Source organism: Seriola aureovittata, chromosome 12 (assembly GCF_021018895.1).
Source record: "Seriola aureovittata isolate HTS-2021-v1 ecotype China chromosome 12, ASM2101889v1, whole genome shotgun sequence".
Lineage (NCBI taxonomy): Eukaryota > Metazoa > Chordata > Actinopteri > Carangiformes > Carangidae > Seriola > Seriola aureovittata.
The window spans coordinates 1907244-1932943 of NC_079375.1; the positions used below are offsets into that span (position 1 = coordinate 1907244).

The 25700-nt window shown below is 41.6% G+C and overlaps 1 protein-coding gene across 1 annotated transcript in view; it reads left to right on the forward strand.

The window, feature by feature from the left end:
* The window catches only part of LOC130178808 (junctophilin-1-like), a 36726-nt gene extending 23501 nt beyond the window's left edge, over nucleotides 1–13225 (forward strand). Inside the window, exons 6-7 of the mRNA XM_056391302.1 lie at nucleotides 2743–2839; nucleotides 4772–13225. Of these exons, the coding sequence (XP_056247277.1) occupies nucleotides 2743–2823 (81 nt within the window). The 3' untranslated portion in view covers nucleotides 2824–2839; nucleotides 4772–13225. The remainder of the gene's footprint in view (nucleotides 1–2742; nucleotides 2840–4771) is intronic.
* The last annotated feature ends 12475 nt before the right edge of the window (nucleotides 13226–25700 follow it).

A 25700-nucleotide genomic window follows, 5' to 3' on the forward strand; every position in this document is an offset into this window, starting at 1 on the left:
TCTGAGTGTTTACCTGAAATCTGCTATATTTTTATTGGATCACTCAGAAAATGCTCAGAGCTGCTTCTCTTCTGATATGCTCACCAACTTGTTGTTACTAGAGCTTCAGAGAGAAACCTGAGAGAGGAGATGTAAAACTGCACTGAGATGGATTTTGGTTCTTAAAACCACAAATAATAATAATAATAATAACAACTTGGATTTATATAGGGCCTTTCAAGGTACCCAAGGCAGCTTTACAGGGAAAGAAAGACAAAATGAATAAAGGACAAATAAATGAAAACAAGACGAGGGATGGTAGAGACTGGAGGAGATGACGCCAGAGGCCTTGGTGAACAGGTGGGTTTTCAGCAGTTTTTTGAAAATGTCCAGAGATGAGGCTGTGCGGATCTCTTCCGGGAGAGAGGGTGGGGGCTGCCACACTGAATGCTATGTCACTGGAAGATCGCAGGCCGGTGTAGGGCGTGGAGAGCAGACCAGTGTCCAAGGACCGTAGGTTCCGGGACGGGGTATAGGGGTGGAGGAGGTCATGGAGGGATTTGTAGGTTAGGGAGAGGATTTTGTACTGGATGTGGGCTTTGACCAGAAGCCAGTGAAGTTGGATGAGGGTGGGGGTAATGTGCCAGGGCTTGGTGCAGGTGGGAACCCTGGCAGCTGAGTTCTGGACATACTGGAGCCTGTCCAGGGTTTTGCTGGGAACCCTGAACAGGACTCCATTGCGATAATCCAGACGAGTGGTGGCAAAGGCGTGGATGAGGGTCTCTGCGACAGAGTCAGAGAGTGATGGCCGGAGTCAAGAGATTTTTTTGAGGTGGAAGAAAGCAGATTTGGAGATGAACTTGACGTGCCTGGAATGAGAGAGTTGAGTCCAAGATGTCACCCAGGTGTAGATCTCCAACCTTCCGGAGCAGGGCCTTGGGAGCCACAACCATGAGCTCTGTTTTATTGCTGTTATTGATTTAGTGCAGGCAGTTGACAAGTGACTGTGGGGGGAGCTGGGTGGAGGGTTTCATGCTGAGATAAAGCTGTGTGTCTTCAGCATATTAATGGAAGCTGAGACCGTGGTGGCGGATGATCTGACCAAGGGGAAGCATGTAGATGGTGAAGAGGAGGGGTCCAAGCCCAGAGCCTTGGGGTACACCGTGGTTGACAGGGGCAGGGGCTAAGCTAGAGCCTCCAATGGTGACAAACTGTTTTTTGTTGATGAGGCCAAGGTAGTCAGATAGGCGGGTGAGGAGGACGGTGTGGGAGACTGTTTCAAAGGCTGCTGAGATGTCCAGGAGGATGAGGATGCTGATGTGGCCAAAGTCAGCAGCAATGAGAAGGTTGTTAGTAATTTTGACGAGAGCGGTGTCTGTGCGGTGGTGTGCTCCGAAGCCAGTCTGAATTGGTTCATAGAGGTCATGGTTGGACATGTGTTGCTGGAGTTGAGCAGCAACTACTCTTTCCAGGATTTTACTGAGGAAAGGAAGGTTGGAGATTGGTCTGTAGTTGTTGAGGTCATCGGGGTCAAGACCTGGCTTCTTGAGGATGGGAGTGATTGAGGCATCTTTGAAGCCAGAGGGTACCAAACCAGATTCCAAGGAGGAGTTGATGATGTCTACCATGAGGGGGCACAGAGCAGGTAGACATGCCTTGACCAAGGAAGTGGGCATGGGGTCCAGAGAGCAGGTGGAGGCTTTGGCCTTAGAGACCAACTTGGGAACCTGAGGAACATCCACAAGGGAGAAAATATATCTTCTTATGGATCAAAACTTCAAATAAAACACAGGAGAAGAAGAAAATATGGAGCTTTGAAATAATTTTTTCAAATATAATGTAACAGCTACATACTTGTCTAGCTATAGTAATAATGGCAACTCTGACTGCGTTGGGTGATATTAGATAATATCAAATATCTCTATATATCTTGCCATATGTGATATTATAATACAATTTTTTTTGCAGACAATGATAATAATAATGATTCAATCAGGTTAGGGTTGTAACCGTACACAAAAATCACATTTCAATACATACCTCGGTTTTGAATTCATGGTTCGGTATGTTTTCAGTACAGTTTAAAAAAAAGGACATGCAAAACATCACATTCATTTTAATTTATTATGAATTTAACTTGTAAATATAAAGGTGCACATTTCATAAAAAAAGAATAAAAAATACATCCACTCTATTCTCATGTTTCTTTCAGAAAGATCAGTGTATCCACATTGTCTGGAGAAAGGGCAGATTTTTTTTTATTTTATTTTTTTTTCTGACAGCCACAGTGAGAGAGACGCGAAACACAGGAAGAGGGAGAGAGAAAGAGAGGATGACATGCAGCAGAGGGCCACGGGTCAGATATGAACCCGTGTTGCTGTGGTTAGGACTAAGCATTCATGTTCACCAGCTATTCATCATCTCTGTCAGAGAGCCAGTTGGTGCTGGGCTGGTAGACTCAGTGTATACAAGCTGATCAGTTGCAAACAGCTGCACAAATATTGTGTGTCATACACATTTGAATGTAAAAGTTTGGGAAAATTACATATTTTCTTCATTTTTGTTGTGAAAAGTAGTGGATCCAACTCTGCAGCAAACACACAGTTCAAATGAGCCTTTTTTCAAATGTTAATGCAACATATGTCAATTACTGTTCTGCACATAACTGTATATGTCCTACATGTACACTATATGCTTTGTGTATATACTGTATGTGCTAATGTAACACACATAATCCAACATAAACCCCTCTTGTCTCCACAGGGTCCTAACTCTATACTGGTGGCTCTCGTGATGCTATTGAATGTAGGTCTAGCTATCATCTTTGTCCATTTCCTCACCTGACCAAACCTCGACTCAGGTAAGACTCACCTGCCTGTCATCACTCAGACTGTGTTGGTCACAGGGTCATGTGGAGTCAGAGCCACTCACACTACTATTGTCTCATGAACAGATGTTTCTGTACTGACATTTTAAATCTGACACATCTGTGTTGTTCTGGTTAAACCTGCATTAGCATCATTAGCATCATCTTAAAGGGTAAATGCACATCAGCTAAACTGGTTTTGCGACCCTCCTCTGGATCTATGTTTAGTGTGAGTTAGGCTGATTGATACACAGGTCCTAAGGGCAACATGGTGGACTGGTGGATGTTTTCTCTCCCAGATAAAACAACATTGCTTCTGCCTCTACGGGAACTGCATGTCCTTTAATTATCTCCAGTCACTCCCACAGGAGTGTGACATGCAGGCTGGTTTTCATCACAATGTGTGTGTCCTCTGAGGCACATCATGTAGAAAAAGACCTGTAACAGCCTCTGTGTAACTTTCCTCATGTTTTAACCTTAAAGCAATGCATGCTGGGAAGAATGTGCGACTAACTGATGGTGTAAAGCTACTTCCACACTACTATGTTTTCATTGTAAAACAGCGTTTTCAAACAAAAACGATCTTCATCCAGACTAACACACCTGAGAACACATACATGACCTTATTATTCATTTACACACCATATGTGTGCAGGTGTGAACAGGAAGCAGGTCGTCTACTCTGCAGTTGATTAGTCACAGAAAATCCTCTGAATGAGGAACAGCAAAGACAGTTGTAGCATTAGAATAGAGAATATAAGTGAACATCAGCTGCTAGCAAAGACAACAAAGTCAGTAACACTGTAATTCATTATCATGTTGTATTCACCACTGGGAGTCTAGGCTGATGAGAGCCAATCAGGAGAGACCGCGGGTGTCTACGTCATCGTCTCAGTCCAGATACAACAGTTTTCAAAATAAAACAAGGCCAGTAGAGTTTCTGAAAGTCTCTGTTTTAGGTAGAGATGCGGCAATCACGTTTCCTTGCCGCAGATACCGATCATCTATGAGTGAGACCGGCCAATCCGCAGCCACATTTTTGTCATGCCTTGCAGTCTCACACACTACAACTGTAAAAGTTCCACACGGCCGACATGTTTTGTTTTAGTGGCCTGTCGTGCAGTGAACAAGGTGGGAGGCGGGACTACACTACACAACACACAGTGCTCGACAGACACCAGAGTATTAACCACAGGTCATCGGTGACTAGAAGCATTAATGCTGATCTGCCAATCACATATTTTTTATGAAAATTGGCTGATATTGATCGGCGGCTGATCATTCGGGGCATCCTTAGTTTTAGGGGCAGAGTCATGTGTACGGGAGGTGAAAACATTGCATGAGATGTGCTTTAAAACTAAAACCTAGTCGTGTGGACGTGGCCTAAAAGGGATTTAATAACAAAAGACACATCAGCCTGTTTGTCTGCCTGTTTGTTTACAAACTTGTTCATTTTCAAACTGTTTTATTTTAAATTATTATTATTTTTACTGTCAAAAGGAAAAAAGTGTCCAGGATGAGGACTAACTGAAGTGTGAATGTAACACCACCTCAGGAAACATTAGCTGCAGCTGCTAGCATCCAGGAGCAGCTTCCACACAGTGAAGACACACCACACACTTAGTTCATATATTTTAATGCTATAAAATGCTTAGTTACTGCTGTAGGTAAGAAGTTAGCCAGAAATGCTGGTTTTGTCAGAGCAGATGAACGCACTCGTTCGTTTGTTTAATCCATTCTTACACTTCTGTTCTTGTTCTTTTGTTCTTTTTGCTTTTGGAAATGATAGAAAAGCAGCACAAACATTTGAACTGCTGTAGCTCCATGCACTTCACTGTAGCCGGCTGCTCTGTAGTCGAGGTAAATAAAGCATTTGGCCACAGTGTGAACATTTCTATTTATTTCTATTTATTTCTGACCCTGCAGTGGACTCATCCAAACTAGTCGCCCGAGCTGCTAACCCTCCATCAGCCAGAGGGGCCTTTAAAAAAAAAAAAAAAAAAAAAAATGACACCAGTCAGAACGGCAGACATGGGCAAAACGGAGGACTGAAAATAGACTAGTGAAGAAGGAGGACGAGAAGAAAAGTGTGGAGGATGAGAGAGAGAGAGAGAGAGAGAGAGAGGAAAAAGCAGAGAGAGAGAAAGATGAAACCTCCACCACCTACAACCCGACCCACCCCACCACCACCCTACCCGACCCCACCCTCTCTCTGGACGGACTGTCTTTGGTGCTCGAGTCCCAACCTGATTGGACTGGCGATGATTTGTGACTCCACTCAGAGTGCAGTGAAAGCTGAAGCAAGCAGTTGGCCACTGAGCCTCAGTTATGGATTCTCTATCAGGGTTAGAAATAACAGGAGGCCTGGAGAGGAGTGGAGTGGATGTGAGCGAGCGTGAGGCCTGGCATCTATACTGCCAATAAAAGCCTGTTTGTGTGTGTGTGTGCGTGTCTGTGTGTGTGTGTGTGTGCGCGTGTGTGTGTGTGTGTGCGTGCACGCTCTGTGTATGGCTCCATTTCCATCCAACTGTTCGGCAAATATGGAAGTTTTGAAATGCTGCAATAAAAAGTTTGTGCCTCGTCCAGCTGAGTTGAAGAGAATTTGTTTCCTAAATGATCCAACAGAAGAAGAAGAAGAAGAGAGAGCGAGCGAGAGAGATAGGGAGAGAGAGAGAGAGAGAGCACCTCAACAGGGTCGCCTTCCTCAGTTTGAATGATGTTGGTCCCTATTCAGCTTAACCACCGTAAGACACAGGACTCCCACTGCGGAGAGACACAGTCAGGTGAACATGTCTGAGCTGTAGTGCACTTTAATTGAACCAGGCCTTTATTGTTGAAGTCAGTCGACGCCTCTCTTCTCTGCTGCAGCGCCTGTTGTCAGAAAACACTTCCTGCTTCCAGTGAGCACCAATGTTTCTGTTCAATTCTGCTCCTTTTCTCTCCTACATAAAAATCCACACTAAGATATTTGGATGGAAACCAAGCTTGTGTGTATTTTACACGTGTGTCTGCTTCTGCTGTATCTGTGTGTGTATGTGTTTGTGTGTGTGTGTGTGTGTGTGTGTGTGTGTGTGGGTGGTGGAGTGGATATGTTCGCAGATGCACTTTGAGCTGATGGAAGCCAACAGCTGCCTTACCGTTTTACAGGATGACGTGTTGGTGGGTGAGAAGGGCCCGGGCAGGAATGTGAAGCTCTTGGCTGACTCTCCCTCTCGTCCCGGGCCCCGCTCCGGGAGAGCGGCTCTATTTCTATCAGTCCGTCTATCGATCTGTTCATATCTGTTTTTATCTGTTTCCGTGGGTCTCAGCACCCGCTGCTTTCTGCACCGCGTCAGGTGCCCGTTAGACAATCAGAGGGGGAAACTTAACCGTAGCCTCATAGTTTGTTTTTATTGACAATTCTCCCATGGTGCATTTCCTACTTTCCTGCAGCCACTTTTGTAAGAGTCGATGTCAGAGTTGTCATTTCGGAGCGAAATTCCTCCTTGAATGAATGACAGACATGATCGTATTGTTTCTGTCTGCTTTGCTTCAACCATGAGTTTATGTTTCTAGATTTTCATTCATGTTCCCACAGTCCTCACTCCTGTGGAGCTTAATTTAACCCTGGCTCGCGTATCCTGTTTATGATGGAGCTTGGAGTGTGACAACTGTACACAGCACCCTAAGCCCAGTTTAATACATTTAGATCACTCCCTCCGTGTGTCCCTACACTCCCAGGTTCATGAGCTTTTGAATTTTAAATCAAGATTCCTCTTAACCTGAATTACTGAATTCATCAAGTCATTTTTAGTCTGCAGTGAGCTTGGGAACTCTAGTGAAATCAGTATCTTCATAGGAAAACTGTGTGGATGTGAATAAAGTCAGCGAGCAGTGTGAAGCTGTTTCAGTTACACTGCAGTAGTTGTCACTTCAGGAAACTAAAAACTCTGACTGGTCAGCGACAGTAACAGTTGAATTATAAAGTGATTAATGATTAACTGGACTGGGTTAGAAGATGCCAGGTTTGACCTGATTCACCTCACACTGTGGTCTGCTTCAGTCTGAACCAGGAGCTGGTTTCACAAAGAGACAGTCAGGCTTCAGATAGACTAAGTCTAAATTCATGTGTTGCACACAGCAGTTTGGTTCTTGCCTTATCTTAAACTTGACTGTGGTACAAGGAATTCTGGGTAATTTAAGACTTTTTTTCAAAAAAAAAAAAAATGGCTGCACAGCATCCAACTGCTCAGCTCCATCACCCCAGCAGAAAACATTTGTCTACTGGAAGAATTCAACAGTTGTAAAGACGTTTTATTCAAACAGTGAAACAATAAAAAAAATTTAAAAAATCTGATTTGGAAAAAAAAATTGCAGTCTCTAAAACCTCTGTCCCTTCTCATTGCTGGTATTATGAGCCATGTTTTCCTGTTTTTTGTTGTTGGGTGCTACTGGTCGGCGCAGGTGTCATTGATTGTTACCATGGTAACATAGGTAACACTGGCCCAAGTTAGGCTTAAAATGAGTCAGTCTTTATTTTTGTCTTGACTAACATTAGACTGCACCAATACTACAGACCAGCCTGAAATATCTTTGTGAAACTAGCTCCAGGACGAGTTGGTACTCGGTGTAGGATGTTCCCCCATCAAAACATAAAGTCAGATGATCAGAGAGACGCACGGTGAAAACCTCTACTGATTAAAACTCAGTCAGTTTTTAAAATCTTGTTCTTGATTAAAAAAAAACCTGGTGTCCAGATCTCAGTCTCCTCTTCCGAAACCAACACTGACAGCATCACCTGAGGCGTCACGGTGACCAGGTCCTGCTCCAGTAGAGGGATATTCAGAGGCACTGACTACATGACTGTGTCGTCCACTGTACAATGACAGACGTGTGAAATGTATCAGTATGCAAAAACATGTGAATCATGTACAACACAGTTCTTCTGTCTTTGAACTATATTTTATATAGCTTGTTATATTTCGGAATATGCAACACACTGTACACGGTGCAACTGTGTAACAGAGCTGACAGCTGAAGGGCTTATTTACCTTAATCATGTCAGTTTCAGACCGACTGTGTTGAATGAAGTTTTTGTACCATTTCAGTTTGTGTTACTGTATTTTTGTATTTTTACCATCAGTTGTATGGCAGAGCCTTTGTCACCATGCAGTATTAAAACTTTGAATTACTGCCAACACCTGTGGTTTTAGTAACACACACAATCAAGGAATCCTTCAATTCAATTGTTTGCTATTTGGTTTATGGTGTTTTCACCTTCACAGCATAAATGCTACAAAACATAAAGATGTGATTCAGAATATATATATAGATAGATATATATATATATATATAGTATTTATTTATTTATTTATGTTTTAATGTGAAAACATGTTTTGCAGCTTTAACCAATAAAACAATTTGTTCGCTGATTACGATGAATAACAGGCTTGGGCCGATATTCGATAATATCATATATCGCAATATTTCTCACCAAATGGGATATTTAAAAAACTGCCAAATAAAACAAATGAAACTTTGAACTGCTGTTTAGTGGCAGCTGAAAGATAAAATACAATAATGGAATTATATATTATAAAAAAAACCAAAAATAACTGAAACATAAAATACAACATTATATTATATTATTATACTAAGCGATATTTAATAATATCGGATATCACGATCTTTGGGCTGGACTGTATGGAGATATTAAGTTTTGGAAATCGCCCAAGCCTAATGAATACTAATTCGTATACATACAGTATACAGTCAGGTATACTTTACATGGTTTGAGATTTATTTTGTAATTCTTTCATTTTGTTAGTGAACACATTCAGGATTGGATTCTGTAGATTTATTAGGTGGTTTATGGTTCACATTTAGATGTAGATTAAAAAGTTGGATGATGTTGATCACTTTGTTTCTGTTGTATGCGGTATGTCCTGTTTGGATTTGACCAGGCAGAAGGAAAAACTGGGATTCTGATTGGCTGGAGGGCGTGCACATCTGTAACGTCTAAACACACAACTGGAGCACGACTGTCTGTCGGGGATAGAGCAGCAGCTGTTTGTTCCAGACCATAAAAAAAGTTTTTGATGGTTTGATTTTGATGACGATATAACCTGAATAATCCACTCACCTGTGGGATTATGAGAAATACCAGACTCTGTAGAAGCAGAGCTGCTGGTGTGCAAATGCTGGTTTCATCATGAAGTAATCAGCTACTGCGAACACGCACCATGTTGAATATACTCATGTATTTGGATGAATGGTTTGAACTCTTAAGTTTACAGTGGGGAAAGAAAAAACGTTGTCTTAAACATGTTTCCACCCTGATGGCTGGATTTAACTTATTGTTGTTATGATATGATTGTGGTGCCTAGTTTAGCATGCAGATATTGGCTGGTTTGGTTCCGTTAGTTTGTAAAATGTATAAAGTGTGCATATTCAATCAGTTTGGGAAGGATTGCAGAAGTTAAAGCAAAAGTCAGTGAGTGAAACTTTTAGTTTTCTTTCATTAGTTTGCAGCTGCATTTTTAGATGAATCTCTTAATGAAAAGCTCCATTCCCGTCTGTTTATAAGATCCCGCTGAACCTCCACCACAAACATTCTCATTCCTTCACTGTGTCCACTGTCTGCAGGGAAACAGCTTCTTCTTTCTTCTTGAACAGTAACATAGATGACTGATGCAGCAGCAGCTAATTACCAGCTGTAATACGTCAGGATATTACAGAAGCCCAGAAAGGAAAAATGTTTGCTTTTTGTTTGTTTGCTTTTTTTGCCAGCATCATTTTTTCTAAGTTGATTTTCATCTATGAAAACAGATGAATTTTTTTCATTTGCCCTGAGTTTTTTTTTTTTGTTTGTTTCAGTTTTTAGTTTTTATTTTAGTGTGTGTTGTAATACTAATTTCAGCCTCAAGAGGCTGCAGTGCACCACTGCCCCAGTCCAAATTAAATCCAAATCATTCATGTTTTTTTTCAGGTGATTTTTAATTTCTCCATTTACTCTAAACACAAGGTTTGTATATGATGTGTGTTAGCAAGTTATGTAACATTACTGTTTACTAGAAACATTACTGTTTTAGCTAGAAATGTATTTAAATCTTTCAGGTGGGATAAAGAGTCCACACAAGCAACGAGCTGTGATGGAAGAATTGATTACACACAATTTGATGATGAGAGAAAAAAGATCATGGCCTTTCAGGGCTTCCATATTTAGGAATAACAGTTGAGAAATCTGCTGCTGCCTGTTCATCTAATAGTGTAAATAGCTCAGAGTATATAGTGAAACTGAAAATATAATCTGGAGAGTGTTTCCACCAAAGATAATTAGGAGATACAGGACTTGGATTTCAGAAACCAGGAGTAGATATTCGGCGTCTTTAGATATGACTGCATTTGAAACTTTGAACTTTTCTTTGAGCCCCAGGAAAACAAACAGTCTCTGGTGGTCATTCACAGAACTGCAGTTACATCCATAACTATTTAAACTGTAAAGGGGCATGTCCAAGCTGAAACAGGATGTTAGTTGTTCTTTAAAAGGTAATTACACCCTCAGATTCTGTTGCATACCTCTCTCCCGGCAGGAGGCGTTGCTGCAGAGGGTCAGGGGGACACGGCGGGGGGGGGGGGACAGTGTAGATCAGGAAGAGCTAACCAGCTACAAGAAGCTACTAGAGACCTCCTTAAAAGGCTGGAAAAAAGTTGTTCATCACAGTGGGAGAGGAACCAAACTAAACCTTCAAATCAAAGTACATGATGTAGTTCCTCTTTAAGCAGGGTGAAGCCTCCAGCTATACGTTACGAGGTTTTAAATATCACCTGATAAAGTGGTGTACTGGAGCTTTTTGCTAATCTGGATTTCCTTACATGTTAGAAATCTAACTTTGGAAACCTTGAAGAGATTTTCTTTTCCTAAAAGTGGTTTCCAGTTTGGAGTGGTCAATCCCAGGAAGTGACCTTCCAGAGGGTTCAGTGAAATTAAAAAGCCATTAAGTGGGAAACAGCCAATAGTTTGTATATAAGAAAATGTATTACAAAGGAAGAAGCTTTTATTGTTTTTTCTTGTGGTTTTATTTCTGTTCTAAATCAGACGAGGGTAGATAGAAGCAGCAGAGTTGATGAGATGCAGACACGATGAAGAGAGTGTGTGAGCAGACCTCAGGTTGATCATGTGTGGAGTGTGTTGCCGATGTAGTGAAAGATGGAGCAAAGTGGACAGTGATGGTGTCAGTGTGTGCAGCTGTGCGGCCGTTGGGGAACAGCTGTATGAACAGGAGGTCTGTGACGGTGAACGTAAACATGCTTCATGTGCTGTGCCGTTGTACCTGGTGGAGGAGCGGTTCTGGTTATTGGTGTCGTTGTAGGTGAAGTGAGTCAACATTATGGTTTTAAGTCTGATCTCAGAACTGCAGTAAACCCACACTTCAGCAAATTAGTCAAAGTTTATATCCCGGTCACACCAAAACAGTTTCAATAAAACCTTGATCAGGATAGTTTTATTACACTATCCTTAGACTATCCTTAAAAAAAAGAAAAAACACAATTTTTTTCTGTAATAAGTTGAAACTGACACTCACACTCACTTCTAATCATTTTGCCAGTTCAGATCTTTGTGGAATAATCAACAGACTGACACAAGAGCTTTAATTTCAATACTTAACAGGAACAGAGTTTTGTTTCATTGAGGTGTCAGTGTCTCAACAGCTCTGGCCACAGATATTTGTTTATATATATATATATGTATATGTGTATGAAAAAGCAGAAAATGCCACATACATGTTATTGAAGTTCCATATTTTCCTCTTCTCCTGTGTTTTATTTGAAGTGTTGATCCATAAGAAGATATATTTGTGGTTTTAAGAACCAAAAACCATCTCAATGTAGTTTTACATCTCCTCTCTCAGGCTTCTCTCTGGAGCTCTAGAAACAACAGGTCAGTGAGCCAATCAGAAGAGAGGAGGCTCTGAGCCTCTCTCCTGATTGTCCTTCTGGGTGATCCAATAAAAATATAGCAGATTTCAGGTAAACACTCAGAGAAACCAAATCCTGCAAGGTTGGATGGTGGGTCCAGGTGGGCGGGGCTTGGGACATGGCTGAGAGCAGTGACTGCTTTGTTGTGACATCACAAAGTTCCAGAAGTCCTGACGGCTGGTTTTAAGGCTCAGTGTCTGAATACAGGCTGTGTGCATTTCTCTGTGGGCTGAGGCTTTGATACTTTCACAGTATTAATATAGAACCTGGACATGATCTATAATCAAACAACACATGGACATCTGCCTTTAGACTGTATGGAGCTTTAATAAACTATTATGTGTGGCTAGCTCTAGCATGTTCTTGGCTCTAGCGTGTCTCAAGCTGGCTGGAGTGTAAGTGGTCATCTCACCAGCTTTAGTAGTAACGTATATAACGTATATACAAGCACATATCTTCACTGGACCACTTTCTGGTGTGACTGGGATTTCAGGCTGTGTCCCAACAGACAATAAATGCAGAAGGGTTATAAGTATGAAGATTCAAAACATCGGTTGAGGAGCCTCAGATTTAAAACTAAGCTTACAGTCCAACGTATTGGATCTGACATGAATTGCAAAGTAACTGTAACAGAGACGTGCACTGATAGACTTTGACATTAACATACAGCACTGCATCACCACAGACAGACTCCGGTGCTATTTCCAGCCCGAACGCTCACTCATCAGGAGGAAGTGTTCGGGCCTTCATCAGTGTAGCTGATGAACGCAGCTTGCCCTGAGGGAAAGCCTGTAACAGGACGGAGGTGAACTTTTTTTGCCTCTTTGCTGGAGTGTGGGTGTTGTTCAGGTTCCAGCAGAGAAAACACAAACAAGCCGCTTCACCCTGGTCTGACCTCAGGGAGGAGAAACGAGGTTGTTACAGAACGGGGTGGTTTGAGGAGGAAGAGAGAGGGCAGGTTTCACACAGCAGTGGTGTGATGTTTGGTGATGAAATGATTTTGGAGGGAAGGTGAGAGAATGAGGAAGGTTTGAAACTGAACCTGGACATATTTAATGACAGTTGTAAAACAGGTGGCGACACATCCAGGTGGAGCCTCTATTTGTACAGTATAGTTTCTACTGACTCCGCTCAACGTGCCGTCGACAGACAGATCTGTGATGACAACCTTGGATTTTCTACATCACTGTATATTGTGTTTGGTTTTGAAGGCATTTGAAAGCCTTTTTCTAAAAACTGTTCATGACTGTACTTTGAATATTTGCTTTGCTGAACGCAACATGTTGGCTGTTGCTGGTGATACAGTACAAACACTGCTATCACTTATTATACACTACAACATTGTGTTTTTTTCTTCCTGTTTTGTTTGTGTTGTTTTTTTTGTTTCTATGGAGATAAATTAAAAAGTGGGTTTACATTTTACACTACGTGTCTGTGTCCTTTGTGATCACTAGCACTGTGCTAATCACTATGGAAACATATAATAATCATCACACCTGTGATCACAGTCTTGTCCAGTCAGACTGGCTGGGGAGAAAAGGGGGCGGTCCCTTCTGCCGGAGCTGGTCCGGCCTCTGGTGTGCTGCGTTCTGGTCCATCACAGATGCTCGGACTCTAAAGTGTGAAAGTTGACTCGACTCTCCTGTGACCAGAATAGTCCTGATGGCCAGCAGCTGTCGAGCTGCCTGGAGACGCAGCACAACACTGACGCCGTCAGAGGGGCGGAGCTACAGCACAGAGAGTTGACACGATGAAGAACGGAGCAAGGTAACTTACTGTACAGACATATACGGCAGTTTAAATTTAAACACATTTCATAGTTTAGTTCAGGTGAGGTTGACAAAATGAACTGTTTTTAGTTTGTGTGTGTAGGAATATGAATTTGTCTTGGTTCCCTTCAGACTGTGGACTGTTATTTTTAAGCTCAGGAGCTGCTTTAACGAAGACAGAGTCTGACTGTGGCTCCGATAGAACAAACAGCCAGACTTCAGATAAATTCATCTGTTGCACAAAGCACTTTAGTTCTCGACTATCTTAAGCCGGACTGTGGTACAATGAATTCTGGGTAAATTAAGACTTTTTTCAAAATAATAAAAATGGCCGACCGAGGAAGCACATCCAAACGTACAGCCCCTCAGCAGAACATGTTTGTCTACTGGAAGAATTCAACAGGTACAAAGACGTTTTACACGAAGAGTGAAACAATAAAAAGAAAAATCAGATTTGGTTTAAAAACTCTGTCTCTTCTATTTGCTCAAATTATGAGCCATGTTTTCCTTGTTTCTTGTTGTTGGGTGCTACTGGTCGGCGCAGGTGTCATTGATTGCTGCCATGGTAACATTGGTCTTAGCTGTGGGTAATGTGTGTCTAATGTTTTTTGGTTTGAAATGAGTCAGTCTTTATTTTTGTGAAACAGTCCGACTGACATTAGACTGATCTATGACCGGACCAACACTACAGAGCAGATCTAAGATTTTTTCTCCACACAAAGGAGTTTATTTCTCTTAAATTCTCTCAACAAACATGTTTAAATCAGAGTTAACGAGCACTTCTCCTTTGCCAAGACAATCCATCCACCTGACACGTGTGATACATCAAGATGCTGATTACACCGCATGATTATTGCTGAGCTGAGCCTCAGGCTGCTCACAATAAACCACTTTAAAATGTGCAGGAGAAATGATCGCCAACACTGATTTAAACACGTTGGTGAGGGAAATTTAAAGACAAATAAATTCGGACCTGATCTGATCTGATCTGTGTGGAGAAAAGATCTTTTACTTTTAACTTTTATTTCATGAAAAAGGTGCTTGTGGAAAAAGTAATATGATTACTGTGCTGGTTTATTGAGGTATCAGCGTAACCCGGCTCATATCCGTCTGTTGCTCAACTTTCCAGCTGAACACTTGAACCATCGGTTCACTCTTTAGCTCTTTGTGACTCTTCTGATGTGAACAGACGCTGAGCGCCTTCCACCACAGACTGTCTACATCTCTGTAACGTGTGTGAGGTCACTGTGCTCACCTGTGCTGCCATCTTGACCAGGTGACCTGATTCCATGTCCTGTTTTGACATGGAATTATATTTGTCTAGTGATTTTTATTCCTCAATGCCGGCGACAGTCATCTGTCCATCTGTCTCATTCTCCTGGACACGATGTCTCAGTAACACCTTGAAGGAGCTTCTTCAAATTTGGCGCAAACATTCAGTTCGACTCAAGGACGAACTGATTAGATTTTGGTGGTCAAAGGTGAAAAGTCAAGGTCACATTAACTTTTTAGCCATTACTCAGGACTTCACAGCAATTATGACAGGATTTCACACATCTCACATATTTTCTCTGACTGTGGATAAACAGGGATGAAACCTGAAACTAGTCTGAGTGGAGGAGGCAGACGACCACCAGGAGGTGACTTTTCTGCAAGTGTATAAAATGACACTTTGCACAGTCAGGCTACAACTAATGAATATTTTATAATTGATTCATCTGTTGTCTATAAAATCTCAGAGAATAGTGCAAAGTGAAACCATCAGTCTAAAGCCCAAAGTTTACATCACGTGTGACACAGTGAAGCAGCTTTTCACTGCTCAAACACAGTTATTCAGCACAGAAAGCATTTTTGTTTTTTTCAATGAAAATGTTTCTTTATTGTCAATAATGTGCAACTCCGTCTCCTGGAAATGATGAAGCTGCCAAGATTTTTTTATCTAAAAATGTTAAACATTAACACGTCTGACAGGCGAAGCATTGTTGAACTGTTTGGACTCGCAGCACTTGGTCAGGAAAGATCCCGGTCTGGTTTCATACAAAAAAGGTTGTGCAGAGACAGATGGAGTTGGTTTTAATGACATTTAACCGAAGCCTGATTTTTCCTAACTTGTTACCTGGATGTAAACACCAGACTCAGAATGAAGACCCTGGTCCTGAGCTTTGTGCTCTGACGGCCTCTCAGACACTCACATGGTCTTGTCTGCGATTACCCATCACATGACTGGCTAATGACATAAAATTACATAAATACAATTTTTAGGGATGAAATGTGCGAGCAAGTTACAAATAGCGTTGTTCCTGTGCTTCAATTGTCTCATTGCTCAGAAGTGAGACGGTACAGTACGGTGGCCCCGAGAGCTCAACACACTGCAGCTGCAGAAAACACATGCAAACAGACAAAACACAAACACTTTGAGAGAACATCTTCATCAGTTTGAGAACACATGAGCTGCAAATACTCACAACACAACACAAGTGTTTCCAGGGCGACACTACACAGTGATGAGGGGACACACCATTAAGACGTAGTCCTAACTGCAGCGACCCGGGTCGAGTGCAACCCGTGGACCTCTCTCTCTCTCTCTCTCTCTCTCTCTCTCTCTCTCTCTTTCCTGTCATTATCAGAATGAAGGGACAAAATGCACTTCCAGAACTGATGAAGATTTTCTCTGAATGTGTTTGTGTTTTGTCTGTTTGCATGTGTTTTCTGAAGTTGCAGTGATCGACTGAAGCCTAAATCCATAAATATAGATTTATTCTCTTTAAATCCAGTCAGGAGTCATGAAGAACAAACAGGTTGAATTTATAGTAATATCACCGTGATAAAATACTGTAGTCTATACATGAATATAGTTTCACTTAATCCCCTCTCATTGTGAAAAGCACTAAAAGTGAATTTTCTCTATTTAACAATTGTATAGAAATGTCAAAAGCTCCTATGCCAGGAAACTAAACTCTCTATAAATGTCAGAATAGAAGTTATTCTGATCTCTTGCTCAGTTCCTTATTTTTGTTGAATTATTATTTGAATGACTCAACTTTCTCTATTTGTATTTTTCTTTCATGTTATCTCATTTCAGCATTTCAGTCCTGTTGGTTTTGTTTCTTTGGTTAGGAAAGGAGGATTTTATTCTCCATTAGTTATAAAGTAAAAAAAAAAAAAACTCCTAGTGTATTTTGACTTTTCAACCTCAGCCCAAGTGAGTTCCAGTCAGGTTCATCACTTTTCACTTTTTTCCTTTGTGTTGTGAGTATTTGCAGCTCATGTAATGTCAAATTGATGAAGATGTTTTCCGTATTTCTTTGTGTTTTGTCTATTTGCATGTGTTTTCTTAAGTTGCAGTGCTTTGAGCTCTCAGGGCCACCGTAGTACAGAGACGTACAGTGTTATGACCCATGTATGTGGTCCACATTCAGTTACTGCTAAAATCTCTTTAAAGAAAAGCATCATGGGTGAATGAATGTCATGAATTTTGTCAGAACAGTGAATCTGCTTTATAAAACCTGTGGGCTCAACTGTAGTCAAGCTGGAGTCAGTGTCATTCTAACAGCTGATTCTCTACGAAACGAGCTTGTTCTCCAGAGCACCGGGGGTCCCTGACCTCCAGAAACCAGGACACCTCAGTCACAGATGTGTCTCTGCTGCAGAAATACATGTTAACAATGACTCTGCCTTTGCCAGACCTGTGGAAACAAAACCCCCCGACCCATGAAGAGCCGGGCTCAGTTGACCCGAGACATTTGAGGGAGGCGCTCAGACATTCATCTGCTGGTGCGTCCGTGCTGTCAGGACAGGATTAGGGTGAACTTAGTCCACGTTCTACGGTTCGGGAGGCGCTTTATTTCGGTGTGAGAACCGCCAAGGTCAAACGGCATCGGTTTCAGGCCGCCACCAGTATGTGAACGAGAGACAGTGTCAAACCTCAACCATCTCCCGATGCACACACCCTCTCTTATTTCACAGGTCATCACTTCTCTGCTGAGGGATACCGCACACGGTAACATTTGCATTGGTTTTCACCGACCAAGGAGCACCCCCCCCCCCCCCCCAAGTCTGACCGAAGAGGATTGTGGTCCACTGAGGAACCAGGTGCAGGTTCTGCAAACGCTCTGTGAGCAGCTGAGCAGAGCAGCCAGCTGAACTTGCTTCTCTTCCACAGGTGATAAAACTCATTTTCAGTGACTTCATTTATTTATTAGACGGGTTTTTCTCTCTGATGAGATGTGTCCGTGTTTTTAAGAGCGATGAGCAACAAGAACTTTCTCTGCTGTTATATGTAGCAACAAATGACCTCTGACTGTATTGTCTTATATACACTGATATATCTTATATATATGAACAAATACACAACGTATCTGCCTCTATATTTATTTATAATTGTGATTATTAAAAAAGGATCATATATTTAAACAGAACAGTTCAACAGAATGAACCAATCAACACGGGCAAGTTGTGATAGTTTGATTAAATTATGTGTTTTTATCATTTGAGTTGTCTTTTACATGTAATTGTAGATCTACAAAATAAAACCAAACTTAATTCAGTAACTGTGAAACCTCTGTGTGTGAAGCTTTTAACATGAGGTAACTGTTGCTAAGGAGGGAAATCTAAAAAACTATTCAAATTACAACACATCAGAAACATTACATCAGGGGATACAGTTTGTAGTGAAATCATTCTTTTACATCAAACATTTTCTGATCATTCCTGAATCCTCTGACACATGCTGCAGAGGAGTTATAAGCTAAATTTACACTGACTAAAATCCAGCAGAACAAGCTGATCTGAGGCAAAACATCAGCGACAGGTGAGCAGCAAGAGGACAGAATACAGAGATCAGGCAAGGAGCTAAAATCAGAGGTCCCCTGTAACAAAAGATGACGCATTACTCGCAGCGCCAATGGTAAGAAATGGTATACACTTCCTGTCTGCTAAGTGGGCGTGGTCACGATTGTTTGTTCATGTCAGAACATAACAACAATACAACACTAGATACAGTTTGAATTTACGCCTGATGTTGCTGCTTGTTTTTATCTGCTACTTTATATCTGATCAACCTGGAGTAAGATCATATCAGTCTGCTACTCTCTGTTTTCCCTCCAAAAACACTTCAATAACAATAACAGTAATAGTATTATTACACACAAAAACTACAAGTTTTATTTCTGTTATGTTTAATTCATGCTTGTAGGTTTAGGTCCCTCGACACTTCTGCAGCAGTGAGACCAGAGATCTGTGCTGCTGAGACCGAGACAGGTCTCTAATAAAGTTCATGTCCTCCTGATCCGTCTGAACAACCACTTTTTAAATGTCAGAATGTTCTGAAGATCTGCGGCCTGTGAAAAACTGATCCAACATTTATTCTGGTGACTGTGGGGTGAAAGAATGATAATGTGTGATCAGGTGGGAGCCGGAGAAACCATGTGACACAGTTACAGGAAATGATTGAAAGAGAGCGTCTCTTTTCTATGCTTTGGAAACTACGGTGGTCCTGAGGGTCAAAACACAATAACATTTCAAAGTACAGGTGGAACAACACTGTCGTTTGTAATTTAACAAAATCCAAGTCAGTGGTTTGTCTGCAGATGGTGGACAGGAAGTGATTTTTTAAGACTGGAGGCTTGTGGTGTAAAGTGCTTGGATGATCTAAAAGGACTAAAAAAGGTCTATATGAGTGCAGTTCATTAACATTTACCTGGACGTACAGAGACAGAAGGTGCAGGATCTCCATGAGTCTGGACCATGAGGACTTCTTCTGATGGAAAGTGGTCTCTGGCTCTACATGGATCACTTGTGACTGTCATGGAACAGGGATCTGTGAGGTAAAGGTACATCACGGTTCATTATGAACATGCTAAAAACAAAAGATGTTTGACATATAAATTCATAATTTTACTTTAATGTAAAGACAGAAATAGGTACCACTTTACAATAAGACTACCCCTATAGAGGATTTATAAATGGTTTATAATTAGGTTATTAATTTGGTTGTCAACACTTTATAAATCCCCATAGACTCCTATGTTAAAATGTCCAACTTTACAGCACAAATAAACATGTTTACAGCCTGGTACAAAAACAGTTTTGGTCTCTAGAGCTAATTTCCTCCTTCGTGACAACTGTTTATATTATAAAGTTATGGAGAATTGAGGGCGTGGCCTCTTTGAGTGACAGGTGGGTGAGCATATGCTCGCCACAAACCAACATGCACCAAAGTCTTGGCTCCACACATGCCCCACCTCTTTGCCCATATTTGGATTACCTGGGAGTTAGGGGCGGAGTTAGGCACTGCCAAGATGGTGACGGTTGAGCAGCTCACTCTGAGATACAAATCTGCTCTTCAGAAACCTGTGGGTGATGTCACAGGGGCTAGGGCCATCTTTATTTTCATGTTCTGCACTTCATGTCTCACCCTCCACCTCCGAAAAAAGAGTTTCCAGGTGCAAAGAAAAAGAATGAGTGAAAGGTTTTCACCGACCTCAGTTGACGGATGTAACCTGCACATTTTGCACAGCTGCTCCTGAGGAGGTTCATCACCGAGACACTTCACCTTCAGTTCCTGTAACGTGGGGTCGAGTGGTCTGTCTGCCTCAGCTGGTGGTGCTGTAACTGTGAAAGTGTTTGCACAAAATTATAATTGTTGTGCTGTTATTGGATAAGTCACTATTGTACTGCAGAAATCAGTTTGGCAAGAAAATGTCATCAATGTATAGGTTAGATATACTGTATAGATACTTTATTGTCATTGCATATCAGGACACAAAAAAAACTTAGTTTGGCAGCACTCCACTCCTTATAGTAGCATTAAAATAGAGATAAATAAGAATAAAATAGTCATAAAAATAGTCAAAATAAATAGACATTAGACATTATAAAGACTTAAACATTGTTCATTATTGCAGATAATAATTGTATTCACTATCCCCTATGGGGACCAGACTCCAGCTGCACCACCAGCACCAACAGCAGGTCAGGATGCTCTCTATTGTGCAGCAGTAGAAGTTTATGAGGGAGTCTCTTGACCCTCAAAAAGCAGAGGTGCTGCTGGGCCTGAATTCTGACTGATAATATTGTTGAATTAAGCTAAATATTGTTTTTTATATTAATTGGCAATCAAAATCATTTTAATTGAACAAAAACCTAGAATCACATCCTGGTGGTCCTCTGCCTCCTCCACCTTTGACCTTTGACCTTTGACCACCAAAATCTAATCAAATCGTCCTTGAGTCCAAGTGAATTTTGCAGAAGTTCCCTCAAGGCGTTACTGAGATATTGTGTCCATGAGAATGGGACGGACGGACAACCCAAAAACAATATGGCTCTGGCTCTGGCTCTGACTGTCGCCGGTATGGAGGCATAAAAATGTGTCTACCAGGATGATCTGACACCTATCCTATAAATTTCCTCTGGCCAAATTCAAATAGAAGCCACAGCTCTTAAAATGTTGTATCCTTACATTTCCTAAAATGCATCTTTTCCATTCCATCCTCTCTGCAGGATAAATGCCCACATCTTTCAAACTGCACACCTGCTGTTAGTGTGACAGTAACAGGTTCTCTGCCATAAATTTTCACAAGTCCAGGCCCAGGTAACATTGATGACATCATCAGATTTATTTAAACATTGAAAAAGCCTCCCATAAACCAAATCTCCTTTAATGTGGACTCAGTACATCCTTCTTTATCCACAGGTGAAATATGTGAAATGTGTTTATCCAAACGTACACCTGGTGAAAGGCAGGGGACGCCAGTCTGTCATGGGGCTAACTCACTGGAGTGAATGGAACATTAAAGGGTAACTGTGATTGAAATTCTTGTGAGCTGGAGGAAAAAGACAATGACCAGGAGTTCAGATGTCTCAGGCAGAAGTATTTATTGTAAACTAGGCACCAAGGAGAAAGTGATGAGCGGTACACGGTCAGCATGTGAATCAGACTAGTGCCACACCATGTCCTGAAGACGACTGGTCTGACAGTGGCTTTACAACCCCAGGTCTCTCATGGTTACAACACTTTACTACACCTCACTCCATATAAGGTTAAACTTTATCCTAAACATTCATATGTGAAGATGCTATTGAACACCAAAATCTGCACTGTCACATGTTCTTAGCTACAACATTACATGTGTTTTGTCCTTTCCACACTCAGCTCATCCTTGACTAGATTTGAACAATATTTTCTAAGACCCTGGGAACGCTAGCTAGAGATGATAGCGGCGGCTCCATCTAGACACAGTCATAATAGAAGCTGAATAATGTGTAAGAATGTGAAGGTTGTTATGGCCTGAACTCTTGTGTTACTGGAACTGCAGTTATTGGCACTTCAGTGTTGGCTTCATTTTTCAGCCCTGGGGGTTGAGGCTTGGTAAGTACCTGTGTTGTAGCTTAGCTCAGTCATCAGTGAGGTCACGTGTTGTGTTCACTGCCACCGAAGAGAAATAAATCTTGTTCGAGTACAAAATAATTTTTTTGGCTATGACACGACCGAGCCCGAACCACCACCACAGTCTGGGAATGCAGTCAGTCAGTGTTATGGTTTTAATGCTTGGATCAGCTGGTGCAGTCAGGAGGCCAGCAGACGTAACACACCATGAAACCTGCCTGTTTCTTCACTTGTAAGGAGGGGAGTGAGTAAGAGCCCAACCCCGCTTCCAAATCCGACCAGACAAATTCAAGCATTTTGCCAATGTTGTTGGAAAAATAACCTGCACTTACATCATCTGCAAACAAAAACCTTTGTGCACTAACATTAGCACGTAATAAAAAGTTAAAAGCACTAGTGAAGACCGTTTATCACTGAAATTAAACCATGGTATCACATCAGTTTAAAACACACTCAGTCTGGTTTTTAATAATAGATTCACTGTAATAACTGCTGCTTCCTGCAGGCAAAGCAGGACCTGAGCTCCCGTCTCAATTTTGAACACATGTAGCCTATGTTCTAGCTATCCTCAAGCTTGACTGCACACACTGGAACACACACACACACACACCTCCCTGTCTTGTTGGTTCTGAGAAGGGCTGTAATCATATCTGGAGCTCAGAAGGCTCCTAATGAATGACAGCAGTGAGCAGCTGTAATAACTGAGTCCCACAACCACAAACCTGCTAATTATAAACTTAGTGCATATATAACATCATGAACATGTGTTAGCGTGTCGCTGGAAACACAGACACGATAAGTCATAAAATGAAACCAATAAACCAATATTCATATAAGTAATTTAAATATAATTATGAGAAGGCTTTAAAGGGAAAAGAACAGCAACTGTGTGTATGGATAAATACAGCACCCACAGTATCATGGATGGAGTATCACACATGTACCTGTAACCAGTCATTTGCAGTGATATCTCACTCATCATCATCATCATCATCATCATCATCATCATCATCATCATCAAGTTGAGGACGGTCGTCAATAATGTTTTAGCTTACAGTCTGTACGACTGAAAGTAATTAGAGTTAACATAAAGGATCAAATTAAAACAACACAAAGAAATAAAATGATGTCAAATGGAAAATATGAAAAGCAACACAATCTATAAGAGTAACAATCAAGTTTCTACTTTGTTCCCTGTATCACCATCAAACCGCTCCAGAAAAGCTTGTATGCTGGTGTGAAGTTTATAAGTAAACCACATCATTTAAAGCTTTTGTAAATGAGATTTGAAACTATAATATGAAGGTAAACATCTATTTTCTATGTAAAGACAAAGTGGAATAACGGTGGCCTGAGCAGAGGATGAAGTCTCACATGTGACTCACATACATTAAGATCTGTATTTACATTTAAGAAAAAAAACTATAAACAGTAACAAATCAAGGACTGAAAAAAAAGTAAACTTAAGGAAATTTCTTGTTTACGCAAAAGACAGAAAAACTATTTGCGTTGCATTGTGTGTCGTGTTGCAATTCCCCCCTCCCCCATTGATTTCACATTTAAAACCACAGTAAAATACTGCTAATCCAGTGAATCTAATAATATAAGGCTGTTGACGTTGGGTAGCTAGCAGTTTTCATTTTAACACAGTAGCTGTGCTAGTTAGTTTACTACCTACTACTTATGCTCTATATTGGAAAGGCCCCTGATTTTTGGTGACATGATATCTACAAAGTACAAAACATGTTGGCATGGACAGAATGTTGGACAGGGAATCATTAGAAATGTTTGCCAATGCTAGACGTCCGGACTGACACTGATAATTGGCTGTTGTCAGGACACTAATCCACTCTCGCCTCCTCCGTGTCTGTCAGTAAGTGCGATATTTGTACATGATGTGAGCCTCCAGATAGTACCCCTTTCAGCCAATCATATGCTAGCATGCATAAATCATAAGTCATCTTGGAGACATAGCCTCTGGGAGGGCACATTGGAATGATCTAGTATAACTTCACTCCAAACACAGTGCGAACGAGTTCACTCAAATATTGGTAGCACTTCCATCTGCTCACTTGTTTTCTATCTCCAATCACCTGAGTTTCCCTCCCCAATCACACAGCTGAGAATATTTCCCTAATTTTTTCCCATTTTAGCCACTATAGATACCTGCCATTTTCACTAATTCATTGTAGGATCATCCTGCTTGAGTTCCCTTGCAGGTTCCCCGTATACCAGGATGAACAGGTATTTTCCAGTTTCCTTCATGTTCACTCATCAGCCTGATTTTTTTATATTAAAAGCTACTTTATTGCATGATCCAGTCTTCAAGTCTGCCTAGTTGAACACCACAAGTAAGATGAGCAGTGGAGAATGAGGCGTTTCCAATAGTGACAGAGGACTTCTGTGGTTGAGAAATGCTGACCCACTTCCCAAGGTAATTCCGGAAGCTTTTCTCAACTGGTTCAAATGCAGCACTAAGGTCGGGTATTATCAGAATTGAGCTGTCAGCAGCATCAGCTACAAACAAGAGGTCGTTAGTAAACCTCAGAGGAGCAGAGATGATACTAGATGTAACTACTGAGGTCCAGGGGATACAGATTAGGTCACACAATGTCATGTTTGAAATAGAAGGGAACACAAATAGTAGACAGTGAGCTATTGTAAGATGTGTGGGCCAAGGGTGTTGAAGATCTGTAACAGAAATATAATGGGTATGACATCTAGAGGACATGATGAGGGTTATCTCTTCTAAAGATCAAAGAGATACGGGTTCAAAGTGGGTGAGGTGATTAAAGATCTGGCAGACTAATGAAGGGTGGCTGTGCTGAGGTGAAATCTGATAAATGAGATGATACAAGTGAAGTATTCTTCAGTTTTTTTTCAGGGGAGGGCCAGCTTCTGACCGGTGAGGGGCCATAGAAGAGGCATGCACACCTACAGGTGTAGCCTGGGGATGCCAGAGCTTGACTAGATGGCCAGCAGGAGCCAGCGGCTTTCTAAATACACCTGAGGTGTAGTGAGATGTGGGACACAACTAAGTAGCACAAACACATCTGGGATGGCCCGGGACGGGGGGCATCCAGACAACACTGGAAATTCCTCTTCGTCCTCTATATCTGTTGGATACCTGGAGATCACATGGAGAAGAAGGAGGAGGTGGAGCACCCAGCTGAATCCATGGAGTCCTGTCCTAGTTGACTCTGTGCTAACTCCAGTTGTGGTGGTGGTGGTGGTGGTAGCAGCGGGACATATGCATGGCAGCCAAGGAATTGAGGAACTATTTGTTTTTCTTGATCTGATGAGGAACTGAGATCCTACGTTCGAATGCTCGAGTGAGGCGGTTGTCACAGCAGGACGGGTCAGACAAGGGACAGACTAGTGGTTGCAGGCCTTATTTAAAATCTGCTGTCATTCCACTGGTTCCTAACCCTAACTACTATTTAGAGCTACTAGTGATAATAATGCCACTGGACTGGAGTCAGAAGATACTAAATTCTAACAGGCTATTTGTGAAATGTTTGATGGACTGATGAGACTCAGGTTGAACTCTTTGAAGAACATGCAGCTCTGTGTGTGGCGTAAAAAAGGGCTTTGCACACCAACATGAAAACATCCCCCCAGAGGTGAAGCAGGGTGGAGGGAGCATCAGGGTCTGGGTCTCTGCTGCTTCTGGACCTGGACAGCTCCACATTTATCAAGGTGTCTTCAGGATAATGTGGGGGTGTCTGTCCACCGTCTGATG